At 57.6% G+C, this 24,521-nt stretch overlaps 1 protein-coding gene across 7 annotated transcripts in view; it reads right to left on the bottom strand.

Moving 5' to 3' along the window:
* Positions 1-1,019: 1,019 nt before the first annotated feature.
* The window catches only part of TNK2 (tyrosine kinase non receptor 2), a gene marked incomplete at both ends in the record, with an annotated part of 47,923 nt that continues 24,421 nt past the window's right edge, over positions 1,020-24,521 (bottom strand). For 2 of the 7 annotated variants that reach the window (XM_081085370.1, XM_081085371.1), the window contains 14 exons: positions 1,020-1,783; positions 3,246-3,373; positions 3,724-5,078; positions 5,782-5,826; positions 6,393-6,484; positions 7,533-7,727; positions 12,893-12,987; positions 13,072-13,218; positions 13,607-13,733; positions 15,153-15,430; positions 15,894-16,046; positions 17,070-17,291; positions 19,193-19,263; positions 20,281-20,461. In XM_081085370.1, coding sequence (XP_080941496.1) covers positions 1,777-1,783; positions 3,246-3,373; positions 3,724-5,078; positions 5,782-5,826; positions 6,393-6,484; positions 7,533-7,727; positions 12,893-12,987; positions 13,072-13,218; positions 13,607-13,733; positions 15,153-15,430; positions 15,894-16,046; positions 17,070-17,291; positions 19,193-19,263; positions 20,281-20,443 — 3,078 coding nt within the window. Of the gene's footprint in view, positions 1,784-3,241; positions 3,374-3,528; positions 3,625-3,723; positions 5,079-5,781; positions 5,827-6,392; positions 6,485-7,532; positions 7,728-12,892; positions 12,988-13,071; positions 13,219-13,606; positions 13,734-15,152; positions 15,431-15,893; positions 16,047-17,069; positions 17,292-19,192; positions 19,264-20,280; positions 20,462-24,521 lie in introns of those variants that run through there. The other 5 variants (XM_081085372.1, XM_081085374.1, XM_081085369.1 and 2 more) reach the window with 4 other exon arrangements.

Below are 24,521 nucleotides of genomic sequence, written 5' to 3'. Positions count from 1 at the left end.
CAGAAAGCTCCATAAAAGCTCTCCCACCCCGGTGGCTGACAACTGGAGCCACCCCTTCTACAGAGCAATTCAGCGAGATCCATCATTACTGCACACATCCTCTGACTCAGGAGCCCCATTTCTGGAAACTCATCCTTCAGTCGTAGGTGAAAAATAACCCGCATATGCTATTTATGGCAGCAGTGGTTGCAATTGCAAAGGATTAGAAAAACCAAAATACCCCTTCGTCAAAAGAGGCCTGGTTAAGTAGATTATGGAATATCCATACACACATGCCACCCCAACCAAGGACAGCGACGCTCTTTCAGTGGCCAGGGAACTCTTCAAAATACTTTAAGTGGGGAAAAAAGAAACACACGAGAAACTGATAATCAGATCAGCTTATGGTGGGGGTGGGGAAGTGGGCAGCTGTATATTCTTTAGTACCTTTTGAATTTTGAACCATGTGAAGTATCAGGTGTTCAGAAACACAAAATTACAGCCCTAACTGGTTTGGCTCAGTGGATAGAGCGTCGGTCTGAGGATTCAAGGGTCCCAGGTTCGATCCCGGTCAAGGGCATGTACCTTGGTTGCAGGCACATCCCCAGTGGAGAGTGTGCAGAAGGCAGCTGATCGATGTTTCTCTCTCATCGATGTTTCTAACTCTCTATCCCTCTCCCTTTCTCTCTGTAAAAACTCAATAAAATACATTAAAAAAAAAAATACACACTTCACTTTAAAAAAAAAAAAAAGAAACATAATTCAGCTAATTCAGTTACTGTACTCTCTCCTGCAGTATATCCTGCCTTACAGCAAACACATGGGGACTGTGAGCAGTGGCGACATCAGGTTGGGGGGGTCTGCCCCTGCCAGTTCAGGAAGGGGAGAAACCCTTAAGTCCACCAGCGCTGCACTTCCTTCCTCTGCCCACAGGTGGCGCTCTGAGGCCTGCTGCGCTGGACAGATGGCGGTGGCCTAGGGGGCACCCTGAGGCCTCAGGCTGCTGACCAAGATGCAAAGACACAGGCAGGCACAAGTACTTAACATAAAATAGAAACTAGTTTTATTTCTCTGGAAGAAGCAGGTATCCGTAGCTGGGGCAGCCACTTTGGGGACAGCAGAGGGGAAGAGCTGGGGCAGAGGAAGCTCTAGTATCCCTCCAGGGAAACTACCCCTTTGGTCTCCTTCCAACCCTGGGGCCTTGGGCCCTGGTCCCTGCCAGAGAACTACTGGCACCAATGCTCTGCCTCCTGGGCCACTTCAGGCTATTTCCAGGCACAAGATCCTAAGAGCAGCCAAGTCCCCAAACACTGTCTATGGTGAGGCCATGAATTACATCCTGCTGACACCCCAGAACCCAGGGGCTCTCTGGAGAAGGACCCAGCCGTGTGCTGGTCCACCTTTCAGTGTGGCCAACACATCCTCCCCGCCCAAGGTCAAGCCTGGCTTTCCCCTGGCAGGACTCGGGGACACACTCCAGCGGCAGGCCTACCAGGGTGGATGCAACCAAAGGCATGTCAGCCGCAGGCCTGCTGAGGCCACCCCCATGCTAGCCTTCACGGGCAACTTCTTGCACCTTGGCCTGGGGCACTGTGGGCTGAACCAAAGTTGCTGGGATGGTGCTGGGTGAGGGAGGGACAGGCAAGGCGGGGCTCCCAGCCTCCTGCTGCCTTAGCCTCGCTCTGCCAGTGGGTGTCCGCAGGTTCTCCAGGCCTGGGATGGGCATCTTCCCACCCTTGTCAGATGGACAGGCTCAAGTGATTCCTTCAGGGCAGATCTTCTGGCTCTCCAGACAGCTCAGCGCCTAAAGGAGGAAAAACAACCAGAAAACCCTTCCATCAACGGTGGCCAGTGCAAAGAGTATGTCCAGTGCAGGAGTATGCCCAGTGGGGAGTACACCCAGTGGGGGAATTCGCCCAGTGGGGGAGTACGCCCAGTGGAGGAGTATGCCCAGTGCAGGAGTATGCCCAGTGTGTGAGGGCCTCTCTGTACCAGGCAAATCAGTTGAAAACTGGTAGTTCTAGGCAATAATTCTGGAACTTATCATCCTGGGATGCCCTTTTTCTTTACTTTAAGGAACTAAAAATAAGAGACCAGCAGGATTGTATATTAGAGTATCCAAGGTGACAGGCACAGTAAAGCCTAAATTTATTTGGATGCAAATTAGTAAGAATTTACTAATGGTGTTGTGTGTGCCAGACACTTGCTGTGAAGTGTGATAGATGCATCCCTCATTAATTCTTCTACTCATGTGTGAGGCAGGCAGCGTCATTCAAACACAGACGAGGGCCCTGAGAGATGGGGACACGTGTAAGCTGACGCTATGTGTGAGCGGGCACTAGGCTCCCACCGGGACTGTCTGCTGCCACAGCCCAACCGCTCTGAACCCCACATCCCACCAGCGCCTCCCAGAATGATGCTGGAATTGACCCATTTCACCACTTTGTAACTTGATAAAACTTTCATGTATGTATTTATATTACGTATCACTGTATGTTATTTTTATAACTATTATTCTATTACATATACATATGTTTACATTTTTTTACAGAGAAGTAATGGGCTTTTTTGGTTACACATTCCTTTAAAAAGGCATTCATGCTCTAAATCAGCGGTTCTCAACCTGTGGGTCACGACCCTTTCACAGGGGTCGCCTGAGACCATCGGAAAACACATATATAATTACATATTGTTTTTGTGATTCATCACTATGCTTTAATTATGTTCAATTTGTAACAATGAAAATACATCCTGCATATCAGATATTTACATTACGATTCATAACAGTAGCACAATTACAGTTATGAAGTAGCAACGAAAATAATTTTATGGTTGGAGGTCACCACAACATGAGGAACTGTATTAAAGGGTCGCAGCCTTAGGAAGGTTGAGAACCACTGCTCTAAATGTTACTTTGAACTATGAGGTGCAGAGGTGAGAAATATGTATTTAAATCATTGGGTCCCAAACTGCTGCCCACCCCCACCCTGGAGGTGGCTCGGGGTGCTGTGGGGCAGCTGGGGAAACAAGCCCCAGAAACCAGAGAGGCTCCAACGTCCTCTTTTACTCGTCAGTTCATTCGAACCACGTGGCTAAAGGTCTGAGTAAATGCACTGAGGAGAAACGGCGCTCACCCCGAACTCCCTGCGTCCTGGGATTGGGCCCAACTTCCCTCCCCCCAGCTGGGAGCCCGTGCCTCCTGGCTGTGTGTGGCTGTGGACACCCCTCGGGGAACAGGAGGGTGACAGGGGATGGGGCTCGCTCACTTGTGGTGGGCAGGGCCACAGGAGCCCAGAAGGTGGCAGCCGGCTTGCTCTAGGTTCCAGTCGAACATCTCCAGCACTTTGTGGCACTCACCTCGCGGCCGCAGACCCAACCCGAAAAGCTGCTCCACCTGAGGGCAGAGGGCGGTGCATGGGACACACGGGGCCGAGGGGAACCAGACAGGGTCGGGGCAGCGGAGAACCAGAGGGGGCAGGGAGTGGGAGAGAGCAGCAGAGCCAGGCTTCAGGGTCCCTGAAAATCAGAGTGGGCAGGAGGCGGTGGTACCTTCAGATACTGGGCAGCCCTTTGCACGTTCCAGCTGTGGCTCTGCAGGGCCGCCTGGCACTCCTCTGTGGTCACCCCATGCACCATGGCCTGCAGCTGGGCATACCCACCCACCGGTCAGCACCAGTTGGGCCCATTCCTCTGGGCCCCTCAGACTCCTGCCCCCCTCACCCAATAGCCAAGCCTGATACTCACCATCTGGATCTTCTCTGTTGGCCGTACAGCCTCTGGCCCGTCCCCTGGGCAGCCCCTCTGTGACAGCCAAGCGGTGGCCCTCAGGGCTGGCGGCCGGACCCCTGGATTGCTGTTGTTGGTGGAGAAGTTGGCCTTGGGGTCTGGGGCAGCCTGGGGCATGGGCCGAACAGTGGCAGTGGGGGCGGCAGGGGCTGGAGTGCTGGGTGGGGGCAGCAGGGGCACAGGCAAGGGGGCGGGTTCTTCGGGGCTCTGTGCCTCACGCAGGAAGCGCTGGTAGCGCTCCAGGTAGGGCGGGCGCTCAGGCAGCAGGTAGTAGTGGGTATTGCTGACCTTCTTGCCGTCGCGGACGATGGGCAGGATGCAGGGACCAGCCCGGGGGCCAGGTGCCTGGATCACCTGGGGTGTGGCGTACTTGGGGTCTGAGGCAAAGCTCTGGGTGGTGGGCATGGTCTTCCCAGGTGAACTCGAGAGCCGGGGTGGCAGCGGGGAGCTGCCCCGTGGCACGAGGGGACTGGGGGTCCTTGAACTTTGAGGGGACAGGGGCTCCCGGGGAGGCACCCGGGGAGGGGAGGCAGGTCCAGGCCACCGCCCTGTCTCCTCCTCACCCGACGGGGCTGGAGACAGCTCACCACGTGGGCGCGTGGGCCTCGGGGGGATAGGCACCCGGGGGGGCACCTGGGGCTTGTCCTCGCCCACGGGGCTGGGTGAGAGGACCAGCGAGTTGGCGGGGACCTGCAGCCTCAGCATGCACTCCTGCTGCAGAGCCTGGAAGATCTCTGCGGTCTGGGCCGAGGTGGGCGGCTTGCTGCCGCCCTGGGGTGGGAGGAACAGGTTGTCCTCCAGGGGAGCGAGGAGCCGCGCCTGCTCGGGCACGAAGCCGTAATTCGTCTCACCCTGGCTGGGCCCAGGAGAGACCCCGGCGCCCACCAGGGTGCTGTTGATGGAGCAGACTTCAAAGTCATCCTCGTCTTGGGCCACGTCATCGTAGGCGGGGGGCGGCGGCAGCGGGCGTGCGTCCCAGTCCACCACGGGCGTGGGGTGCAGGGGCCGGGGCAGGGCCCGCGTGGGGCTCTGCGGTGGGGTCTTGTCCAACAAGGAGCAGGCATCCATGGCCAGCTGCGCCAGCGAGGGCGTGCAGGGCCGCGGGGACGGGACCACCAGCTCCTCGCCGAAGTCAATGAGCGTGACCTCAGCGCCGCTGCTGCTGCCGCCGCGGCCGGTCTTGGTGCCGGACACCCGGGCCGAGGGCTTTGTCAGCCACAGCCCCCGGGGCAAGCCCGGCTTCCTCACACCCAGCCTCTTGAAGTCGCTGGACAAGGGGTCTTGGTCCTCGCTCACGGGGTCATAGGTTGGTTCTGCAATGGACGGGAGACCCGGACAGAGGGGCAGTGTCAGGCAGGGGGACAGGGAAGGTGGGGTGTGGGAAGAAAGCCAACCGACTCCCCCGGAAATTGGCCTTCGGCTGCCAGATTCGCAGTGCACAGCAACCCCATTCACACAGGAGGGCAAAGCCTGCCCTGGACGCTGTCAGCCCTCCGCCTGGGCGGGTGAGCCCCTGCCTCCCTCAGCTAGAGCGACACCCACACCCACCTGCCTCTGCTGCCCCTGCATCAACACAAGACCCCAAATGCCCCTGCCCCTGGTTAGTAGCCCCTCTCCCTCCCCGTTACCACACACCATTAGTGCAGGCGGGGGGCTACGGGCAACCTCCCACACTGAGAGCAACAGGAGCTCCGGGCCCACCGTCGTGAAAGCCCAGCCTCTGCAGGTCACACAGGGAGGGAGGCAGGCCAGGCAGGTGGAGAGGCAGAGGTGGGCACCAGGACCGCACGCCTGCTCCAGAAGCCCAGGCTTTTCAGGGAGGGGGCGGGGTGGGAGGGGGGGGAGTTGAAAGGAGAGGCAGGCATGCTGCACGAGGTCAGCAGCCAAAGCTCACAGCACACTCACTCCCCCTCCCACCCAGCCAGCCACAGGGCTCTGTACCTTCCAGGAGAGGAGGAAGGAGAGGAGAGAGGGAGAGGGGGCGGGGGCCAAGGCGCCGAGAGCAGCCCCACTTACTCTTAGTGAAGATGGCAGGCTGAGGTGGGCGAGGTGGAGGCTCTCCTGCAGGAAGGGCCATGCAAAGAGTAGAGGGGGCAGAGCAGGACAGACAGAGGGCAAGGGAGGAAGGCAGAGCCAGACAGAGAGCAGAGGGTGGAGAGAGAGAGAGAGGAGAGAGAGAGAGAGTGAATAGGGGCGAGTGAACGTAGGGACTAAGAGCAATGGGAAGCAATGGGCGGCAGGATGGGGGCTGTTCCGGAGCGACAGGCCCGGGCCCAGGGGGTGGATGAGGCTCCTGGCCAAGATGAAGCCTGTGGGGTGGTTTTGGCTTAGGAGAGGAGAGGGGATTAGAGTGTGTGAGGAAGGCCTGGCCCTAGCATGGCGAGGAGGAGGAGGGTGAAGAGAGCTCAGGCAGCCGATGCAGGGCCGACCAAGGCAGCCCACCTCGGCGGATACAGCTGCCTCCCATCTCCCACCCCACACCCAGCTGGAGCCAGGGACACGACTGTCCCCCTGCTGTGCTGACCCAACCATCACAGAGCCAGGACAGCCGGCTCAGAGGTGGCCTGAGAGGACGGTGCCCTGGGCAGCCAATGAACTAGGGGACGCCAGAGAGTGGGGGCTCTTACTTTTCACCCTTCCCTGGTGCTGGGTGGGGCGGGAGGTGCTCAGTTCCACGCTCAGCAGGTCGGGAGGGTCCATAGGGTTTCCCAGATACAGTCTGTGGGGAGAGCACGGGGTCAGAGGGGGCCGGCGTGGAGTGGTGGCAGCGAGGACACCTCTGGAGGAGATGCTGGGGCTGCCCCCTGGGGTCAGGCGTCCAGGGCCCACCGCGACCAAGCCCTGCAGACATGGGTCTGGGGCACAGGACTCTGACTCCCAGCTGCTCCCTCCTGGAGAGCCGAGCTGTACCCAAGGGAGGGTGTTGTGGAGAGAGCAGGGAAAGGACTCCTGGCTGTCAAATGGCTAGGACTGTCGGGGCTCCAAGAACACCCTACAAGGGCAGAGCTGGCCCGATGCAACCCCCACGGCACCCCAACCCACACCCAGCAGCCACCTGCTGGCACGCTTTCTTCTCTCCTGCCAGGCCCGGAGGCATCCGGCTACACTCCCCGGTCAGGGTGGGCAGGAGACATCCTTCTGCCCCACTGCCAGGGGCGGGGCCACCGCCCTGCTCCCAGCTCACCCTCACCCCTGTGCCGACTGTCAGGATCTGGGACTTAGTCACCGGGGCTGATTAAAGCCTGGAGGAATGGGGCTGGGCTGGCCACGGCACGCCGGGAGCAGGGCAGAGGGCACCCGTCCTCCTTCGGGAGGGTGTCTGTGCTCTCCTGCCCCAACTCTCTCAGGCCCTCGCCTGGCTCTTGTGACGGAGACATACACACCAGTGTAGTGTTCTGGTGTGGGGAGCGTGGAGGTGAAGGGCCTGCCTCGCCACGCCCCAGGGCAGTCCTGTGTCTGAAGTCAGAGGAGCCAGGGCTGCGGAGAGGGGCCTGGAAGTCCCCGGGCAGCAGAGACTGGAGGCCTGGTAGGAGGAGCTTCCCGGGGGAGCCCTGGGGTGGGGCCCCCAGGAAGTGACTAATTCTGCTCCTCTCTGCTTCCCCAGGGGCCCCCCAGGGGCCTCATCCTTCCACTTAAAGGAGACGGAACCCCCCTCCCAGGTAGAGTGAGCAGGCAGGCGAAGCGCCGAACTGCTGCCAACATGAGCTCTGAGGTCTGCCCACAGGAGCTCTCTGTGCCGTGCACCCCGGGGCCGGCCCGGTACTCACTCATCGATCTTGTCAGGGAAGCCCCAGCAGTGGCGGGGGTCGCTGTCGCCATGGCCCGTGTGAATGAAGCTGTTCTGCAGGGGCTGGCTGATGTCCTGGGCTGACAGGCCGGCCACGGAGGTCACCACGTTTCGGGGGAAGGGCCCCACGCACAGCGTCCGTGTGTTCTGCCCGCGCCACCAGTAGTTCTCAGCCCTGCCCGAGAGAGATGACGTGGTAAACACCGGGTGTGGTGGGACGGCCCGAGGAGCAGGACCCTTCCACACCATGCTCTTCCGCGAGGCTATCGAACCCCGCTGGCAGGAGCAGACGGGAAGGCCACGGCCCAGGACCAGGCTGGTCTGCCGTCAGCCCGCCCCCTCCCAGCAGCCCCCCATGACCACACCTGGGGCACAGGGCCTGGCTGTTTGCACAAAGCCTTAAGCTACCTAGGTGGGTCCCGCAGCTCTTCCTAAACTTCACAATAACGAAACAGGTCCAAACAAGTGACACGGCTTGCCTGCTGTTACCGGAAAGATCGCAGAAGACCCAGGATTCAAACCCAGTTGTTAGTCTGTAAAGCCAGGGCCCTTCTCCCAACAGTGTCACCTCACCTGCCTCCTCCCCTGACCAGGCCTGGGCTCTGGTCCTTTTCTTACCACCCGATTTCACGCTCCAGCCCAGTACCAAGAGTTCTGAGCTTCAGGGGTCCAAGGGCGCGCCATGGCCTTAGCACGGGGCGTGAAGCCAAGTGCTCCCACCACAGCCTGTCTCCTACATGCAGCTCTTCACATGTGGAAGCATTTGGGGCAACCCACACTTCACCGCACCCATTTACATGTCGCCAGTGCCTTCCACCAGCTCCCGGCAGGGCTGTGGGGCCTCGCCCTTGCCCCATCCACCTCCTTGGAGGAGCTCTCCTCCTGTCTTAAACCAGGATACAGAAAGGAGCCCAGCCTCCCGGTGTGGCTGGACCACCAGCACCTCACTCTGACCTCAGACACAAAACCTGGCAGGCAGCCTGAGCCTCCTGGCGGGTGGTAGGCGGGGCGGGGGGTGGGGGGTGGGGGGCAGGAAGGCAAAGAGAACAGAGCGCCCTCCTGGACCCTTCAACACCAATAAGCCACAGGCCCTAAGGCCCCCGCCTCTGCTGCTGGGACCACCCCGAGGACGCGGGCAGAATCGGGGCCAAGGCAGAGGTGTGACAGCCGCATGCTGCCGTGGTGGACTCCTGTGGCACCCAGGTGGGTGCTCTCACTGTCAGCCCCCACCCATACCTCACCTGTCCCAGCCAGGAGGGTAAAGGAAGTCTGCTCCAAACTGCAGCCAGACCGGAGGGACTGGAGGCTGGAAGGGGGCGGTGAGGCCTGAGCACCTGGACCCTCCTCTGGGAGGGGATGCGACCCACTGGGGCAGCAGCAGCCCCAAAGTCGATCCCATGAGCATCACAGTCCTCGGGGAGCCGAGAGGTGAGGCGAGGGACAGGAGCCCAGCCTCCTGTAAACAAGGCCACTGACCGGCCCACCCCAGACACAGCCACCCTGTGATTACCACCCTGCCCTCCGGGGGGGAAGGGCAGGAAAGGAAGGAAGGAGAGAGGACAACACCCGGGAAGGAAGGAAGAAAGCCCATCCGAAAATAGCAGGGCCATGCCAAGGAGAAAATGCTCCCCCACCCCAGGGCCGACGGAGGGGGAGGCCGCCTGTGAAGAGGGAGGGAGGCATGTCTGGCATTGGGGACCTGCTGCTGCTCTCCCCAACACTCACTGGCTCCCTAGGTTCTGCGGACCCTCCACGGAACTGTTTTAGACGCCAGCCCCAGGGCAGGACGCTGGACTCTGCTCCATACGCCTCATCAGAGGCCCCCGCTATCCTGGGTGAGCAGCACGGCAGAGGCGGAGGCGGAGATGCCGTGCAGAGGCCGGGGCCGCGGCCTCCCCTCCGTGTGGGCCTGCGCAAAGCCAGACTGGCAGGAGGTCACCCGCTCCGCTTCTTTCCTTTGCCAACAAGCCAAGCTCCTTCCACAGGAGCCTCACGTGGACTCACTTTGGAGAGCACGATGGGACGCCAGCCCACCTCCCCTCATTACAGGGATGGCGAGCTGAGAGCCCCATGCCTGCTGGGCGTCCTGACACCCCTCAAAAACATCCTGTTCCTAGGGGGAAGTCAGAGAGCAGAGTGTGAGTGAGCGTGAGTGTGAGAGTGTGAGTGTGTGTGTGAAAGAGGCCCCTTGGGAATTGCACCCCAAGCACAACGGCCGACAAGACTCAAATGTACCTCCTGAGACAGCCAATGAGTTGGCCAATGCTGCGTCCCCTGAGGCTCAGTGGGGCTGAGGTACCAAGCCCAGTGCTCCCCACCAGCCTGCTCTGGCCACACCCTCCCTTCCCCTTCCACCAACAGGCGAGTCTCCATGGCAACAAGAGGACCAGGCCCACCATGCCATCAGTCACTGCTGCGAAGACAGACACAGAGGGGGAGTCCCTAGGGGAGTGAGAGGGCCCAGTACCTCCAGCAAGAATGTTCTACTTCCTGCTTCCTGCCAGTGTCCTGGGACAGGCAAAATACGACACAGCACCTCGGAAACCCAGGTCTGGCTGCAGTGGCCCCAGCCCCATCGGGAACCAGTCTCTGAAACCCCAGCCCCGGTCCCAGTCCTGGCCTAAGGTGATCCAGAAATGGCTGACAGATGTTGGTTACGCATTCAAACCCACCCAGCCCACTTCCCTCTAGTGTCCCAGGAGCTCTGGGCTCGAGGAACAACACAGGCCTTGCCCCCCGCTGCCCCACATTCTAAAGGCATCGGAGGCTCCAGGGTCCAGGCAGGCCAGGACCTCAGGACTGCAAAGCCTTGTCCCTGTTTTCAGTTCTGTAAACACAGAAGAGAGAAGTGCTCCCAGCCATCCCAGCCTCCAAGTAAGAACCCCGGAGACGAACAGGCACCGTCCGCCCATTCTAGACCGAGCCCCACAAGCGCGGCTCACACAGCATCGAGGGGCTCTCTGCCTACTGCCCGGTACCCCGAGAAGCACTGAACTACATACAGAATCAGCCAGAGCGAGGACAAGGGGGTCCCAGACTCCGGACTAGGAGACCAATACTGGAGATAGCTTCCGGCAGACCAACTGGAGACGACAGCAGAGGGCAGATATGGAGAGAGCTGAGAGCCAGGCTGAGAGAAGACAGAAACAGCCAGCAACCCACATGTACAAGCACAGACCCGAAGCGACACCCAGGAGCAGAGAGCCCACCCACCGGACACACGGACGGAGACAGAGCCAGCCCCACAGAAATCCGGGCCCTGGAAGACAGGGGGCAGAGCTGAAGCTCTGGTACCACTGACCTACGGACTCCCGCCCCTCACCTCCCACTCCAAGAAGCTCCAGGGACCAAGGGCAGGCGCTGTGGTCCACGTCGCTGGTGCCCTGGAGGAGCCCGGCGAGCCCACACTGGCAGGCAGCAGGCAGTCTGTGACAGAAGGCAGGGCAGGGCATGCCCACAGCAGCCTCCTGGGAGGAGCGGTCCCCCCTCCCCCCTCCTCCCCTTTCCTCCTCCCTTCTTTGCTCCGGAGGTGACCCGGGGTGCCAGCTCCAGAGACACACGCCTTAGAAACACAAGGCGCTTCTGAGTCACCCGAGGAACACGGGGCCCGGCACCCAGAACCCCCACGAGAGCAGGGCCGGGGCGAGCGAGGGCCTGGGCCCTCCTCTGTGAGGGCTGCGACCCCCTGGGGCGGCAGCTGCCCCAAATGGTGTGTGCAGGGCACAGAGGGGCCGGGTCCTGGGGTCCTGGAGGTGGGGATGGCTGTAGCCCAGACTCCTGGCTTGCGAGCTGCCATGCACCTCCAGAGGGGCCCTCGCCCTAATCTTCCTATTTCCAGAAAGTTCCCCAAAAGGCCAGGCCTGCAGTCCCTCTCCTGGCCCCTCCGCTCCAAACCACAGCCTACGTTCCTTCCTGCCCCTCAGGCCTCTATCCTAGAAGCTCTCTGCTTTCATCCACCGCCACCAACACGCTGGTTTTAATTCTTCTTCCCAGATACTGTGCCCAAAGGCGAGGGGAGCCTGGCCGAGGGATGAGGTGCTGGGCCACGGCAGGTGCAGCCATGCTCCTCCACAACCAGCCTGGTCCCAGCACCGGCTCCATCGCTGACTCAGCCCAGAGGTTCTGCCCTGTCACCAGCCCCCACGTGGCACAAGGTTTAACCAAAGGCCCCGGCCCCCCAAGCCTGAGGCCCAGGTGGAAAGGGCTCTGTGGGGAAACAGCCTCTGCCCCCGTCCCTGCCTGCTTCCGAATCAGAGGAGCCGAGGCACAGGGCATTTCCCCTCCCTCCCTCCCTTCCGGCCCTCCATGCCCACCACCTACTCCAAAGGCACCTCCAGCTTGCCCTGCCCCAACCAGTTCCTCAGACACCCCGAGGCTCAGATAACAGAGGACAGGACGGGGTGAGCGGTGGGTGGGGCTCCAAGGCAGGCGCCTGCGGGGGCTGCTGGTCGGAGATGTGACTCAGAAGATGCTGCCCATAGGCAGACAGACACGCTGCCAGGAGTGAAGGGCACGGGAGGCTCAGGAACAGAGGCCCTGAGAGGGGAGCCTGAGGACGGGGGCCAGGGTGAGGGGCCCAGCAGGACGGAGGGGAGCCCTGGGAGGCAGCAGTGGGGCTCAGAGGGAGGGTGGAGGCTGCCAGGATGGGCGTGGGGCTGCCCTGGGGTTCTGAAATGCACCCAGCTGTGTAGTTAAGAGTCCTTATCGGGCCCCACCTGGGTGGCTCAGTTGGCCGGAGCATGGTCCCATACACGAAGAAGGCTGTGGGTTTCACTTCGGTCATGGCACACCCCTAATTTGTAGATTTGATCCCCAGTCAGGGCAGGCGTGGGAGGCAACTGTTCGATGTCTTCCTCTCACATCGATGTTTCTCTCTCTCTCCATTCCTCTCTCTCCAAAATCAATGAACATATTCCTCAGGTGAGAATTAAAAAAAAAAAAGAGTCCTGACCCTGGGAGGAGGTGGGAAGGGAAGGGGAGGACGAGAGGAGGAATGATTAGGAGTTCCAGCGTCTCCAGGTGTGGCCCCGAGGCCTGGCTGCCTCGCCACCATGGCAGTTTGGCCCTGACCCACACAGCCAGGGCTGGAGCCAAGTGGGAGAAGGGCGACGGAGGCGGACTTCGCAGGGAAATCCCTCTGAGGGTGCCCCTGCAGACCTAACCCCAGCACTCAGATGCAGACCCAGCCCTGTCCGCCCTGCCATTGCGCAGCTCAAGCCCACCACAGCCTGCGTACTGCCAAGAGCACCTTGGAGGCAGGACCTTGGAGAACCTCTTGGCCAGCAGGCCCTCCACCCTGCACCCTTCAAGGCAGTGCAGGTGCAGCCGCAGGCTCCCTACCTCCCCTCGATGACGGTGATGACATCGTTCATCTGGATGTGCAGCTTGTCTGGTTCCTCAAAGTCCTGGAGGGCCCGCATGTCAGTGGGCTGGGCCTGAGGGTAGAGACAGGTCACTCCCCACTCTGGGGCTGACCCCTGCGAGGATACCCCAGGACCCGTGGGCAGACATGCCCTTACCTCCAGCAGGAAGTCCCTCAGGGCCACAAAGGTGGGTCTGTCCTCTGGTTTGTGAGCCCAGCACTGGACCATGACGTTGTAGATGTCTTGGGGGCAGTCCTCGGGCCGGGGAAGACGCTCCCCTTCCTTGTCAATCTTATGCAGGATCTGGAGAGCGGGTGCAGTTTGAGTACAAGCAGAGCACCCAGCTTTTCACTTCCCACCCTCCCTCCGTCCCATGGAACAACTGGCGCTTTGGGCGGCCATGCCCGCACCCCAGAGAAGAGGCCTGTTTCTTCTGGGGGCAGAGTCTATCCCCGGGCCCCTGAACAGGTGGCTGTGGCAAGGACTAAGAATGGGAGCAAGCCCCACCTGCTTCTTTCCTGACCTCTGGGGGCCCTTGTCTTTGCTCCGCTTTCTGAGAGGACACACAGACATGGAGCCTGGGGGACAGGACTCCAGCAGGTAAAAGCCAGTTCCAACAGGGCCAGGTTGGGAGCCAGGAATCAAATCAACCCCCTCCCACCCTGCAGGCAGCACATCCCCAGCCCCTCACCTGACTGCCATTAAGGCCAATCCAGGGCTCCTGGCCATAGGTGAACATCTCCCACAACGTTACCCCGAACATCCAGGTGTCGCTGGCATGGGAGAAGGTGCGTGTCTTCAGGCTCTCGGGGGCACACCTGGCAAAGGCAGGGGTCAAACAGAGGCCTCTCCGAGCATCCCCGCCCACACCAGCCCCAGTGGACATAATGCTCACTCAACAAACATGTTGCTGCCCCATGTTCTGGGCTCAACAGCAGGTACTAGGGACGTATGAAGGGGAAGGGCAGCGCGTCTGAACTATGGGATACACAGACTTGCAGAAAATGGTGAATGCTCAGGTTTTTACACACATGCGGCCTGCAGTGGGAAGAGGGTGAAGCTGCCAGGTCAGGAAAGCAGGGAAAGGAAGACGGTCAGAGGCTCTAGGAGGGGCAGAGGGAGGGGACAGAGCTCCGGCTGTTTTATAATTGTGGTGGGAGGATGACAACTTCCAGATTTGGGGCAGGATGCTAGCATCTGGGTCATTTCAGCAGGAAGGTGTGGGTGGGAAATTTGGATAGGGCCTGGGGAAGAACAAAAACGGGTGAAAACAGTCACACCAGCACACGCCAATATCCGCACACGCTCTCTGGGATGCCCTCTGGGTGAGGAGGACAAGCACCACTGCAGCGAGGCTGGCAAAGGGGAATTCCAGCGGCGCTGAGGCGCAGCGGGAGGAGGAAGCCACTCTGGATGAAGACTCAAAGGACCTCTCATGGGACTGGAGAGCTGGCCCTGCCACTCAAAGGGGGTGGGGCCAGAGAAGGTCACTCTCAGCCTCCTAGTCCTCATCTGTGAAATGGGAATAATAATAATCCGCTCACTTCACAGAGCTGTTCCAAGGGGGCTGCATAAACATAGGTGACCTTACAATTACCACCCAAACCAGGATGCTTGGGTATGAAAGGGGTGCTATCAACTCCTCCAGGACAACAGGCACAGCCCAGGATGCATGATCCCCTAGTATAAGGTCAGTTACTAAGCAGGGTGACTGTACATCCTGGATTAGAAGGTTTTCTGGCCAGCTGAACCAGACCGACTCCTCCCGCCTCAAAGCAGGGAGACCAAGCTCCTGTGGGTGCCTTCGACACCGGAAGACGACGCTGCTCTCAGCACAGGACTGGCTCACTCAGGGGCCAGGCAGGGCCAAGGACCACCTTGTGTGCAGGTGAACATCCCTGCTCAGTCGACAAAGTCTAGCCTGGCCCGGCCCTGCCTTCCACTAGCTCTACCTGGAGCATGCTTACCAGCCAGTCTTTACCTGGCTAACTTCTGGTATTTTAGGAGTGTAATACTGAGTCCTCCCGAAAGCCCCTTTCCCTGTGTGTTCCCGTGCCGGGCACATGAAAATTCCTGAATGAATGAGTGAATGAATGGGCACACAAGGACACCCCGGCCCAGAGGAGACCAGGCTGCTGTGGGCATAAAGGATCCAGGTACTCCGAGCCTCGGTGTGCAGGGACCAGGGTGGGGTGGGGGGGTCCGGGCTCTGTGAGCTGGCAGCACTGGCCCCTCACCAGGCAAAGGGCACCTTGCGATGCTCCTGCATGACGTAGTGGTCGTCATTCTGGGGGAGTGCTCGCATCAGCCCGAAGTCCCCGATCTTGACCAGGTCGCGGGTGGCCAGCAGCAGATTGCGGGCAGCCAGGTCACGGTGAATAAAGCGCTTGGACTCCAGGTAGCCCATGCCCTCGGCCACCTGCACAGCATAGCGGCTCAGAGTACCCAAAAGGAAGTGGCCCTGGTGCTTGCGAAGCCGGTCCAGCAACGATCCCAGAGGCGCCAGCTCCGTCACCTGAGGCCACAGAGAAGGTGGGAGGAGTAAGTGTGGCTGAGCCCTGCCCCCCCTCAGCATCCTGCCAGAGCCATGCTCCATGCTCCTTCCTGGCCTGGCCTCTGCGGGCCTCTAGGAGTCCTACAGCTCTGGGCAATGTGGGAAACTGAGGCCCAGAGAAGCAACCCGAAGAGGCTCATGTTAGAAATTCCAAAGATTACACTCTAGGACCAGCTCCTCCCATAGGTGTTACTCTGCCAATGAATACAAGCAAAACCCAGAGGTGGGCATGGGCTCCGAAGGACATGGTCAGTCCCAGGCTAGGGGCCCCTGTGAGCCCCTTTGCCACATCAGGTGGGGGACCAAAGTGGGATCTGGGGGGACCTCTGACCTTTGTCAGGATGGGAGTAACCACAGCACAGGCAGGAGAAGGGGCGGACCTGGGGCCCGGAGACCACAGCCAACGCCCACGCACAGCACTCACCATCTTCATGGGTGGCGTGAGCACCACACCATAGAGGCGAATGAGGTTTCGGTGGTCAAGCGAATGCATGGCGTTGACTTCCCGGATGAAGTCGTCCATGGCCTCTGGCTGGCTCAGCACATCAGGCTTCAGGCACTTCACAGCCACACTCACCTGCCCAGAGTGGAGATTGCACGGAGTCAGGACAGGCCCCAGCCCCCAGCGCCCAACACTCTGAGCCAACCTGCTCCTCCCTCCAACTAAGCTCAAACATCCTAGCTTCAGATCTGCTCATCTGGGTGGGTGAGCATGTCACAGGTGCCCTGGCCTGGCTGGGGAAGGGCAGCTGGCTGACCCCCAGAGCCATTGGCTGGGCCTTCCTTTCCTGAGGGAATGCCCAGATTAAATAGCAACCATTTGGTAAAGATGACCAGTGTGATGATAGGATAGTAAAATGTGATAAAATGTTATAAAACATTAAAAATGGTTTGGTGTAGGAGAAAAATGCTTTAAATCTAATCCCAAACCACTAATCTATGGTGACAGAAGTCAGAACAGTGGCCTTCCCAAGAGGTAGGAGACACTCAGCGCAGAAGGGAGGAGGCCCTGATGGCGGGAAATGCCCATACCATGGCCTGGGTGTGGTTGCCTGCGTCTGTGCACAGGTGAACACTCACTGAGCTGGACACTCAGGAGCTAACCTTTATTATATACATGCTATGGATGCCTCTGGGAGGAAATTTCAAATAAAATACCAAGAGAGCTAACCGGTTTGGCTCAGTGGATAGAGCGTCGGCCTGCGGACTGAAAGGTCCCAGGTTCGATTCTGGTCAAGGGCATGTACCTTGGTTGCGGGCACATCCCCAGTAGGGGGTGTGTAGGAGGCAGCTGATCGATGTTTCTAACTCTCTATCCCTCTCCCTTCCTCTCAGTAAAAAAATCAATAAAATATATTTCAAAAAATAAATAAAATACCAAGAGAAAGGGCAAGAATTTAGAAGTTGTATTTAAAATTTGTATCTTAACTAAATTCAACAAAATACCTGAGGGGGGTGGGCAAGAACTCTGCAACCTGTCCCCTACCCCCTTCACATCCTAGCCAAGGGGACAGAGCCACTCTGAGGGCAGAGTGGGGTCTCTGCCGGTCTCCTGGGAGCCTGTCCCCTTGCTACACCCCACAGGACCCGGGCAACTCACCGTCTTCCCCGAGGGGGCGTCCCACTCGCCCCTGCGCACCACGCCAAAGGAGCCGTCTCCGAGCTTCTCGAAGAGATGCAGGTCCTTCTCCCCAATGAGGCAGGTGAGGCTCTGCAGGGGCCCCTCCCCTGCGGGGCCACCAGGGGTGGGCGAGGTCTTCGGGAAGGCGCTCTGAGAGTGATGAGGGGGGAACTCAGCCTCCAGCCGCTTTCCACTGAACACCTGTTTGAAGGCAGCCAGAGGCCAGATGGAACCCTGAGGCCACAGTCCTGCCCCAGCGGGCCCTCACGTAGCCTCCAGATAGGTCCTGGCTTTGCCAAACTGCCTGGGGGGGGGGGGGCAGCCTGGCTGGAGGTCCAAGCCCCCTCCTGACCACACCCCCAAGACAGGAACCCAGAGCTTCAGTGTGGCCTCAGGGTGTGTGTGTGGCAGAAATGGACTGACAGGCATGTAGCTGTGGCTACTGTGGCCCCACACCCAGCTGGGGGATCCGGGGCAGCCCAAAGCTACGCTAGGCACCACCTTCTACCCCGTCCATCCCTTTCTGCACCCCCTCCCCAGAAGAGACTCCAGGCCCTAACCGGAGCAGATGGGCAGGAGCCTAAGGGCCTGCCACAAACACCTCTCTGTCCATTTTTAGCCTTGGCCCCTTCTCTGGGCTGCCCATTTGGTGCTGTCTGTCTCCACCCTCCCCGGGGAGCCGGCTGCCCTTCTTCCTGCCAGAGCAGAGGATAATTTGAGCCTGAGGTTAGCTTGTGAGTGTGTGGGGGGTGCAGATGAAGCAAGGCCTTGCTGGGGAAGGGCCTGGGAAGACAGCTGGGTTTCTGGAGGGCCGCCGAGAGCTGAGGGCTGAGAAAGAAGGGAGACGAGAGAGAAAGAACTCTGCAGCCTGAGCTGGACAGGGAAGGGGACAAAAGTCAGGGGACAGGAGGAAAGAGGCCCTGAGGTCAGGGCTGGCCTGTCAGTTGGATCTGGCCACCCCTACAAAGCCTTGGCTTCAGGCTGCAGAGCCTACCCAGCCGGGCCCCTGCCCCCAAAGCTGGCAGAGTCTTATCTGTACAGACAGTCTCCAATCTGAGGGCCTCTTCTGGCTGCTGCTCTGTCCTTCCTCCCAGTAACTGGAATCCCTGACGCTTGCAAACAATGTTCAGCTGACAGGACCCTGCACACAGCCGGTGAGGTGAGGTGAGCCGGCCAAGTGTGGCAGCACCGTCTGACTGAAGACAAGCCTCACGCCTCAAGTCTGGAGAGGTTCAAGGACCGGCCCGGGAACCTCCTGCGAGTCCGTGGTAGATCCAAGACCCCGGAAACCTGGCACACTGCACAGCCTTTCCCTCCTGCCTTCACCGCCTCAACATGCTCATTCTTCCCTAAAACCTGGGCAAGGGACCAGGACAGTGTCCCCAGAAAAGGCCACAGGATCCCAAGAGACAGCCCCTTTGCCAGATCGCAGCCAGGAAATCTCTGCTGTCCAATCCAGTCCAACTGTGCTGCCCTGCCTGTCCCCCACCCCAGCCCGGAGGCCAGAAGTGGGGAGGGAAGGCCCTGGCTGTTTCATTTCCTCCCGCATTGTCTTCCAGACAATGGGCAAAGCTCCACTGAGTCAGACCAGGGACTCACCACTCCACAGACCCAAATTAGGACAAAGGAGAGGGAAAGAGGGGAGCCTGTGGGGAAAGAAGCTGTCAGCAAGGCCAGATGACCAGAGGAACCCTCCACAGCCTGAGGAGGGGGGAGAGGAGGGAAGCAAAGCAAAGATGTGCTGGGTCCAGACAGTCCGCACTACCCCAGGCTTGACACCAGCCCCAAAACTCAGACAGAGCAAGGGCTCAAGTTACGGTGTACTTATCAACCAGTGCCTGCTGCAGGCCCGGCACCATCGCAGAGCGGGAGCGGATGTGAAGCCATGGCTGTACACAGGCTACTCACGTGCCGTCTCTAGCGGAGACAGACACTTAGCCAGGCAGCTCCACAAGTGCGCTGCCCGATAAGATCCTGGAGGAGGGAGGTCTGTACAAAGTGTGAGATTATACTGCCCAGGAATGGGGGGAGTTTCCTAGGACGGACATCAGAGTGGGGCCCCACGAGGCTGCTCCAGCCCGTCTCACTCCTCAGCCACCTACCTTGCTCATCCAGGACTTGCGCTTGCACATGGCCTTTCTCCTCTTCACAGCCTCCCACAGCCGCCGCTGGCCTGCAGGGGGGACAGGAGCCCAATGCTATTAAGGCTCACGCCCCCCCGAGAGGCTGCTGCCCACTGCAGGCTCCCTCTGTCTCCCGTGGTGAGTCCACCACTAGATACTGCCCAGCACAAATGAAACCAAGGAAACAAACCATCCCAACCAACCAGGGGCTGCAATTATTAGATGATCCTGCATTCCATTTCTAGGCAGTGGTTCTTGAATTGGATGGAGGTATTTAACCACCAACACTAAACAGTAGTTCTCTGTTCCCAATTTCCAAGAGCAAAGGAAATCAAGGTAATAGAATTTTCCCAATTTTGAGTTTTTCTCCCATAAAATTTTATTATCTTACTGACACCAGACACCAACTATCCAAGCCAAAAGTAGCAGAAGTCAATGTCTAATTCAGCACACTATTACTTATTGAGCTGCTTTAGGTTGAACGCACAAATAAGTTTCTATGTCCTATAAGGAACACCATGAGTTCTATATGCGGCAACCACTACTTTTAGGATCAATCCATCCTGATTGACCAGATCTTTCTGAGAGAGACAGAGAAAGAAAGACAGATCAAGAGAAAATCAGCAAACCATCTGAGGGTTTTTATCTTCTCTTCACACAAATCTCTGGATACTGAACCCTGGTGTTCAAACTGGTGAATAGGACAAGACTCAATTCTACAGGTACAGGTATAAAGGAAGAGAAGGTGGAAGAAATACATCCTGCAAATGTCTGAACAAACCAGAGGGCGGTAGTTAGTTCTGAGTAGCCAGAGCTTCAAGTGAGACTCCTCGAAGTCCCATTCACCTTTACAAGTGCAAACTGTTCTCACGCACTGACTGTGTGCGGCATCTACTGAGGCCCCTCCACCCCACCCGGGGGCTCTTGGACAGGCAGGGAGGGTTCTCAGCTATGCCACTCCATGCAATATAGGGGGGAGGGCTCCTCCATGTGCTTGGCGATCCTGAGGACAGAGGAGGCAAATGGTCAGTGGGGAAACGACGAGCAAGGCCCACGTCCCCACCTACCAGGACGGCCCATGCCAATCTTCTCCAGGTCCTCATTCTTGACATACTCAAAGTGGGACAGGCGGGTGACATTGAGGTCGTCGCGGAGCCGCAGGAAGTACTGTTGCAGCTGCACCTCGGACAGCAGCTCCAGCAGCCAGCCCGTACCCTCTTCTGGCTGCATGCTGCTGCTCCCCAGCCTCTGTGGGGAAGAAAGAGTGAATCAGGGCCCGGCCGATGTGGCTCAGTGGTTGAGCATCGACCTATGAACCAGGGGGACATGGTTCGATTCCCTGTCAGGGCACATGCCTGGATTGCAGACTCGATCCCCAGGGTGGGGTGTGCAGGCGGCAGCCAATCAATGATTCTCATCATGGATGTTTCTCTCTCTCTCCCTCTCCCTTCTTCTCTGAAATCAATAAAAATATTTTTTTAAAGACAGCCATAAAAAAATGAATATATTAAAATAAATAATTTTTTAAAATATTATTGTTGTTGTTTTAAAAAAAAGAATGAATCCAGGACCTAGGGATACAGGGAGGTAAAAGGGGACCCTGCCCGAGTGCGCTGGGCTCACCCACATCCTACTATGCTGCTTCCAGGACGGATTAAAATCACCTTCTTGCTCCTCAAAACAGCTGCACAGAATAGCAGAAACCCACCTGCCCCCTTTCTTGCCAGCAACAAGGGTAGGATTAGGACAGTTGGGAGGCAGCCCAGGCGCTGGAGTCAGGGTCTTACTCACAAAATCTGTGGCTTGCCCTAGCTGGTTTGGCTCATGGATAGAGCGTTGGCCTGCAGACTAAAGGGTCCCAGGTTCGATTCCGGCCAAGGGCACATGCCCAGGTTGTGGACTCGATCCCCAGTAGGGGGTGTGCAGGAGGCAGCCAATCAATGATTCTCTCTCATCATTGATGTTTCTATCTGTCTCTCCCTCTCTCTTCCTCTCTGAAATCAATAAATTAAAAAATTTAAAAAAAAAAAGTCTGTGGCTCGGTGACCTGAGATCAACCTCTGTGATCTCCCTGTCTGCTCAAATTCCCTTGGGGTCACAAACCCTTTGAGAATTTGATGAAAATGATTTGGTCTCCAGGGGAAATAACACAGTCTTAATCATAAAGTTTCACTCAAAAAATTGGAGGTTATAGGGTCCCCTGAGACACCTCCATGGGTTGGTACTCCAGACCTGAGGGACCCCACAGAAAGGACTCCGGGCTAGATGAGTCCTCCCAATGCTTGATATAGCAGAGCCTCTCTCCCCAACCCAAGGCCCTCCCCACAAGTGCCTCCAGGACCATGAGTGGGAGACAGGTGGGGGCTTTCAGATCCAGCTCAAAGAGGCAGCATTGCTCAGCTCCTGTCAATGGCTATCACAATAGACTGAGGCCCAGTGTTACCAAAATTTGCAATTTTTTCAAGAAATACTAGCTATCTATATGTGAAATCTATAATAATAAAAGCATAATATGCTAATTAGACCGGATGTCCTTCCTGACGTCCTTCCAGGCAAAGTCGGGCTGCGAGGGAAGCCCGGGTCCCTGGTGCCTGCCTGTGGCCAGAGGGAAGCTGGTGCCGGCAGCCAGGGGAAGGAAGGCCTACTCTTGCACGAATTTCGTGCATCAGGTCTCTAGTCTTGCCATAATTTTTTTTTAAAGGTAATATAAGCACATGGTAAAATATTCAAAAGGCACACAGGAGCCATAAAGTCTCATTCCCTCCTCTACTGCACAGCCACCTAGCTTCCCTCCCCAAAGCCAGATGCCATCAATAACTTTGCAGATCTTTCCAGATTTTGTTTTGTTTTTTAAAGAGGAGCTTTCTTCTAAAGCTTTTAATTCATTTATTTTTTTAATCCTCACCCAAGGATATTTTTTCCATTGATTTTTCTAGAGAGTGGAAGGGAGGGAAGTGGGAGAGACAGACAGAGAAAGAAAGACATCCATTGGTTGCCTCCCGTTCACACCCCAACCTGCCCCACCGAGGGCCAGGGATCAAACCTGCATCCCAGGTATGTGTCCTTGAATGGTAATTGAATCTGTGACCCTTCGGTCCAAGGGCCAACACTCTAACCACTGAGCCAAACCAGCCAGGGCTTCCAGAGTTTGTGTCCCCCCGCCACACACACACACACACACACACACAAATACTGTTCCTACATCATTCTGTTCCTTGTTTTCACTTAACATTATCTTTCTCCTCTGACTTTGTTGTTGTTGTTAATCCTCACCAGAGGATATTTTCCATTGATTTTCAGAGAGTAGAAGGAAGGAGGAGAGACAGAGAGAGAGAAACATCGATGTGAGAGACACACATCAATTGGTTGCCTCCCGCATGCGCCTCGACCAGGGCCAGGGATCAAGCCTGCAACCGAGGTATGTGCCCTTGACTGGAATCAAACCCAGGACCCTGCAGTCCACAGGCCGACGCTCTATCCACAGAGCCAAACTGGCCAGGTATCTCCTGACTTTTTAACTATGTCAACTAATTCAAGTTTTTCTCTCTCTCTCTCTCTCTCTCTCACACACACACACACACACACACACACTCTCACATGACATTCTCTATGTTGGCCAAACAACACGTGTTTGCAGGCCACCATCAGCCAAAGCCCTGCAGTGAGTGACCTCTGACCTACACTTTCTTGGGCCCAGAGAAAGAGGCCAGTGGCACCCTCAAAACCAAGCAACCTGACCCACCAGACACCAAGCCCATCCCGGTCCAAGTAAGACACCTCAGAGCTGAGAGCTTGGCCAGGCCAGCCCCGGGCCCATGTTCAATCCCAGAGGTATTTAACAGTGAGGAAACGGGCAAGGGGCAAGAGGTCAGCTGCCCGCGACCCCATCCTCCCCAACTCAGAGGTTGCCTTGTCCCTCGGCTCTCCTCACGGGTCACAGTGAAAAGCAGGCTCTCGGAGCCGCTCACAGCCTGGGCCCAGCACGAGCCTCCTGCCCCCACAGTTCCCAGAGGTGCTGCCAACCCAATGCCAGGAGTTCAGACTTTCCCAGGCAGCTAGGGCGGTACAGAGAGTGACAAATGGGAACCAGAGGACCTCAGTTCAAACCCCGGGTGGCTCTCCTGCCAAGGTGGCTGGGCCACGGGGGGTTTCCAAACTTTAAGCCGTAACCCTTTACCCAGAAGGTTCTCACAAAGGCTGGACCGCCCCCTAGAGGACGTTTCTGGTTGTCACAATGTTGGGGGGCCACTGGTGGTCTTTAGGGGAGACAAGAATGTGAGTTACCCTGTAATGCGCAGGAGAGCTTCACACACTGTCCCAAATCCCATACAACTTCATTCACGGAGGTGAAAAATTTGTAATCATCTGACTCTAGAGTCGAATTCCATTTCACATTTGAACAAAAAATTATTTTTGCAGTCTTGATACATACTGAATTTTTCTGGAATGGAACTAGCGTACTGCGTTAACTGAGGGAAAACTGGCCTTTGTTTTGTTCAGAACTTAGCAAAAGTTGTTCACTATTCAAAAAAAAATGTCACTGAAGGCAACCCATCCTCGTTCTTTCAAAACACCCCTCTCCGTCAGCACTTGTGGATGGTGCTTCGTGGTGGTGCTACAGGAGGTCTGAGCGCCGGCTTCATTCTGTCAGAGTGTACTGACATAGAATGCATGAAGTGGTGTCATTACTTTTAATTCTTTTCTAGTACAGGTGGCATTACATCTGCTGACTGACTGAACATAACATACACAGTAAGCATGTTATATTTCTATTAATTTTAAGAATAACAATAAAAGTAACTAACACTTCAACTACTTCACTATATGCTCGGCACAGTGCCAAGCATTTAGCAGTATTAACTCATCCTCAGAAAACCATCTGTTATAAACAAGGGGTGTGGGCCTAAGAGGGAGGGACACCACTGCCTTCCAGAAGAAAACCCCAAAGGTGCACTGTGACATCACTGCCCTCGGAAAGTCTCCGTGGCCCGGGCCGGTGGGGCGGGGCCAGCTTTTTCACGGGCAACCCCTCCCCAACATGGCTCAGCCTCCAGATGGGGCTTGCCACCAGGGCAAGCGGTCTGAAGGTCCTCTCCTCTTCTTCCCCAGTGCCCCAATTCCAGGGCTCCAGGGTCCCCATGCCCACCCTCCTCTGGGACAGGAGGCAGCTCAAAGCCATGCTCTGGTGTTCAGGGCTAGGGAAGACCCAGAGGTCCCTCCCCTGAAGAGCACAGTCCAACCTGTTCCTCTCCCCTGAAATACCAGCTGACAAATCTCCCGACTCAGCTGGACACTCTCCTCCCTGCTC

Source organism: Myotis nattereri (genome assembly GCF_964212035.1).
Source record: "Myotis nattereri genome assembly, chromosome: 3".
In the NCBI taxonomy this organism is placed as follows: Eukaryota; Metazoa; Chordata; class Mammalia; order Chiroptera; family Vespertilionidae; genus Myotis; species Myotis nattereri.
The sequence above is the reverse complement of the archived record's forward strand: the minus strand, read 5'-3'. Positions and strand labels throughout refer to the sequence as shown.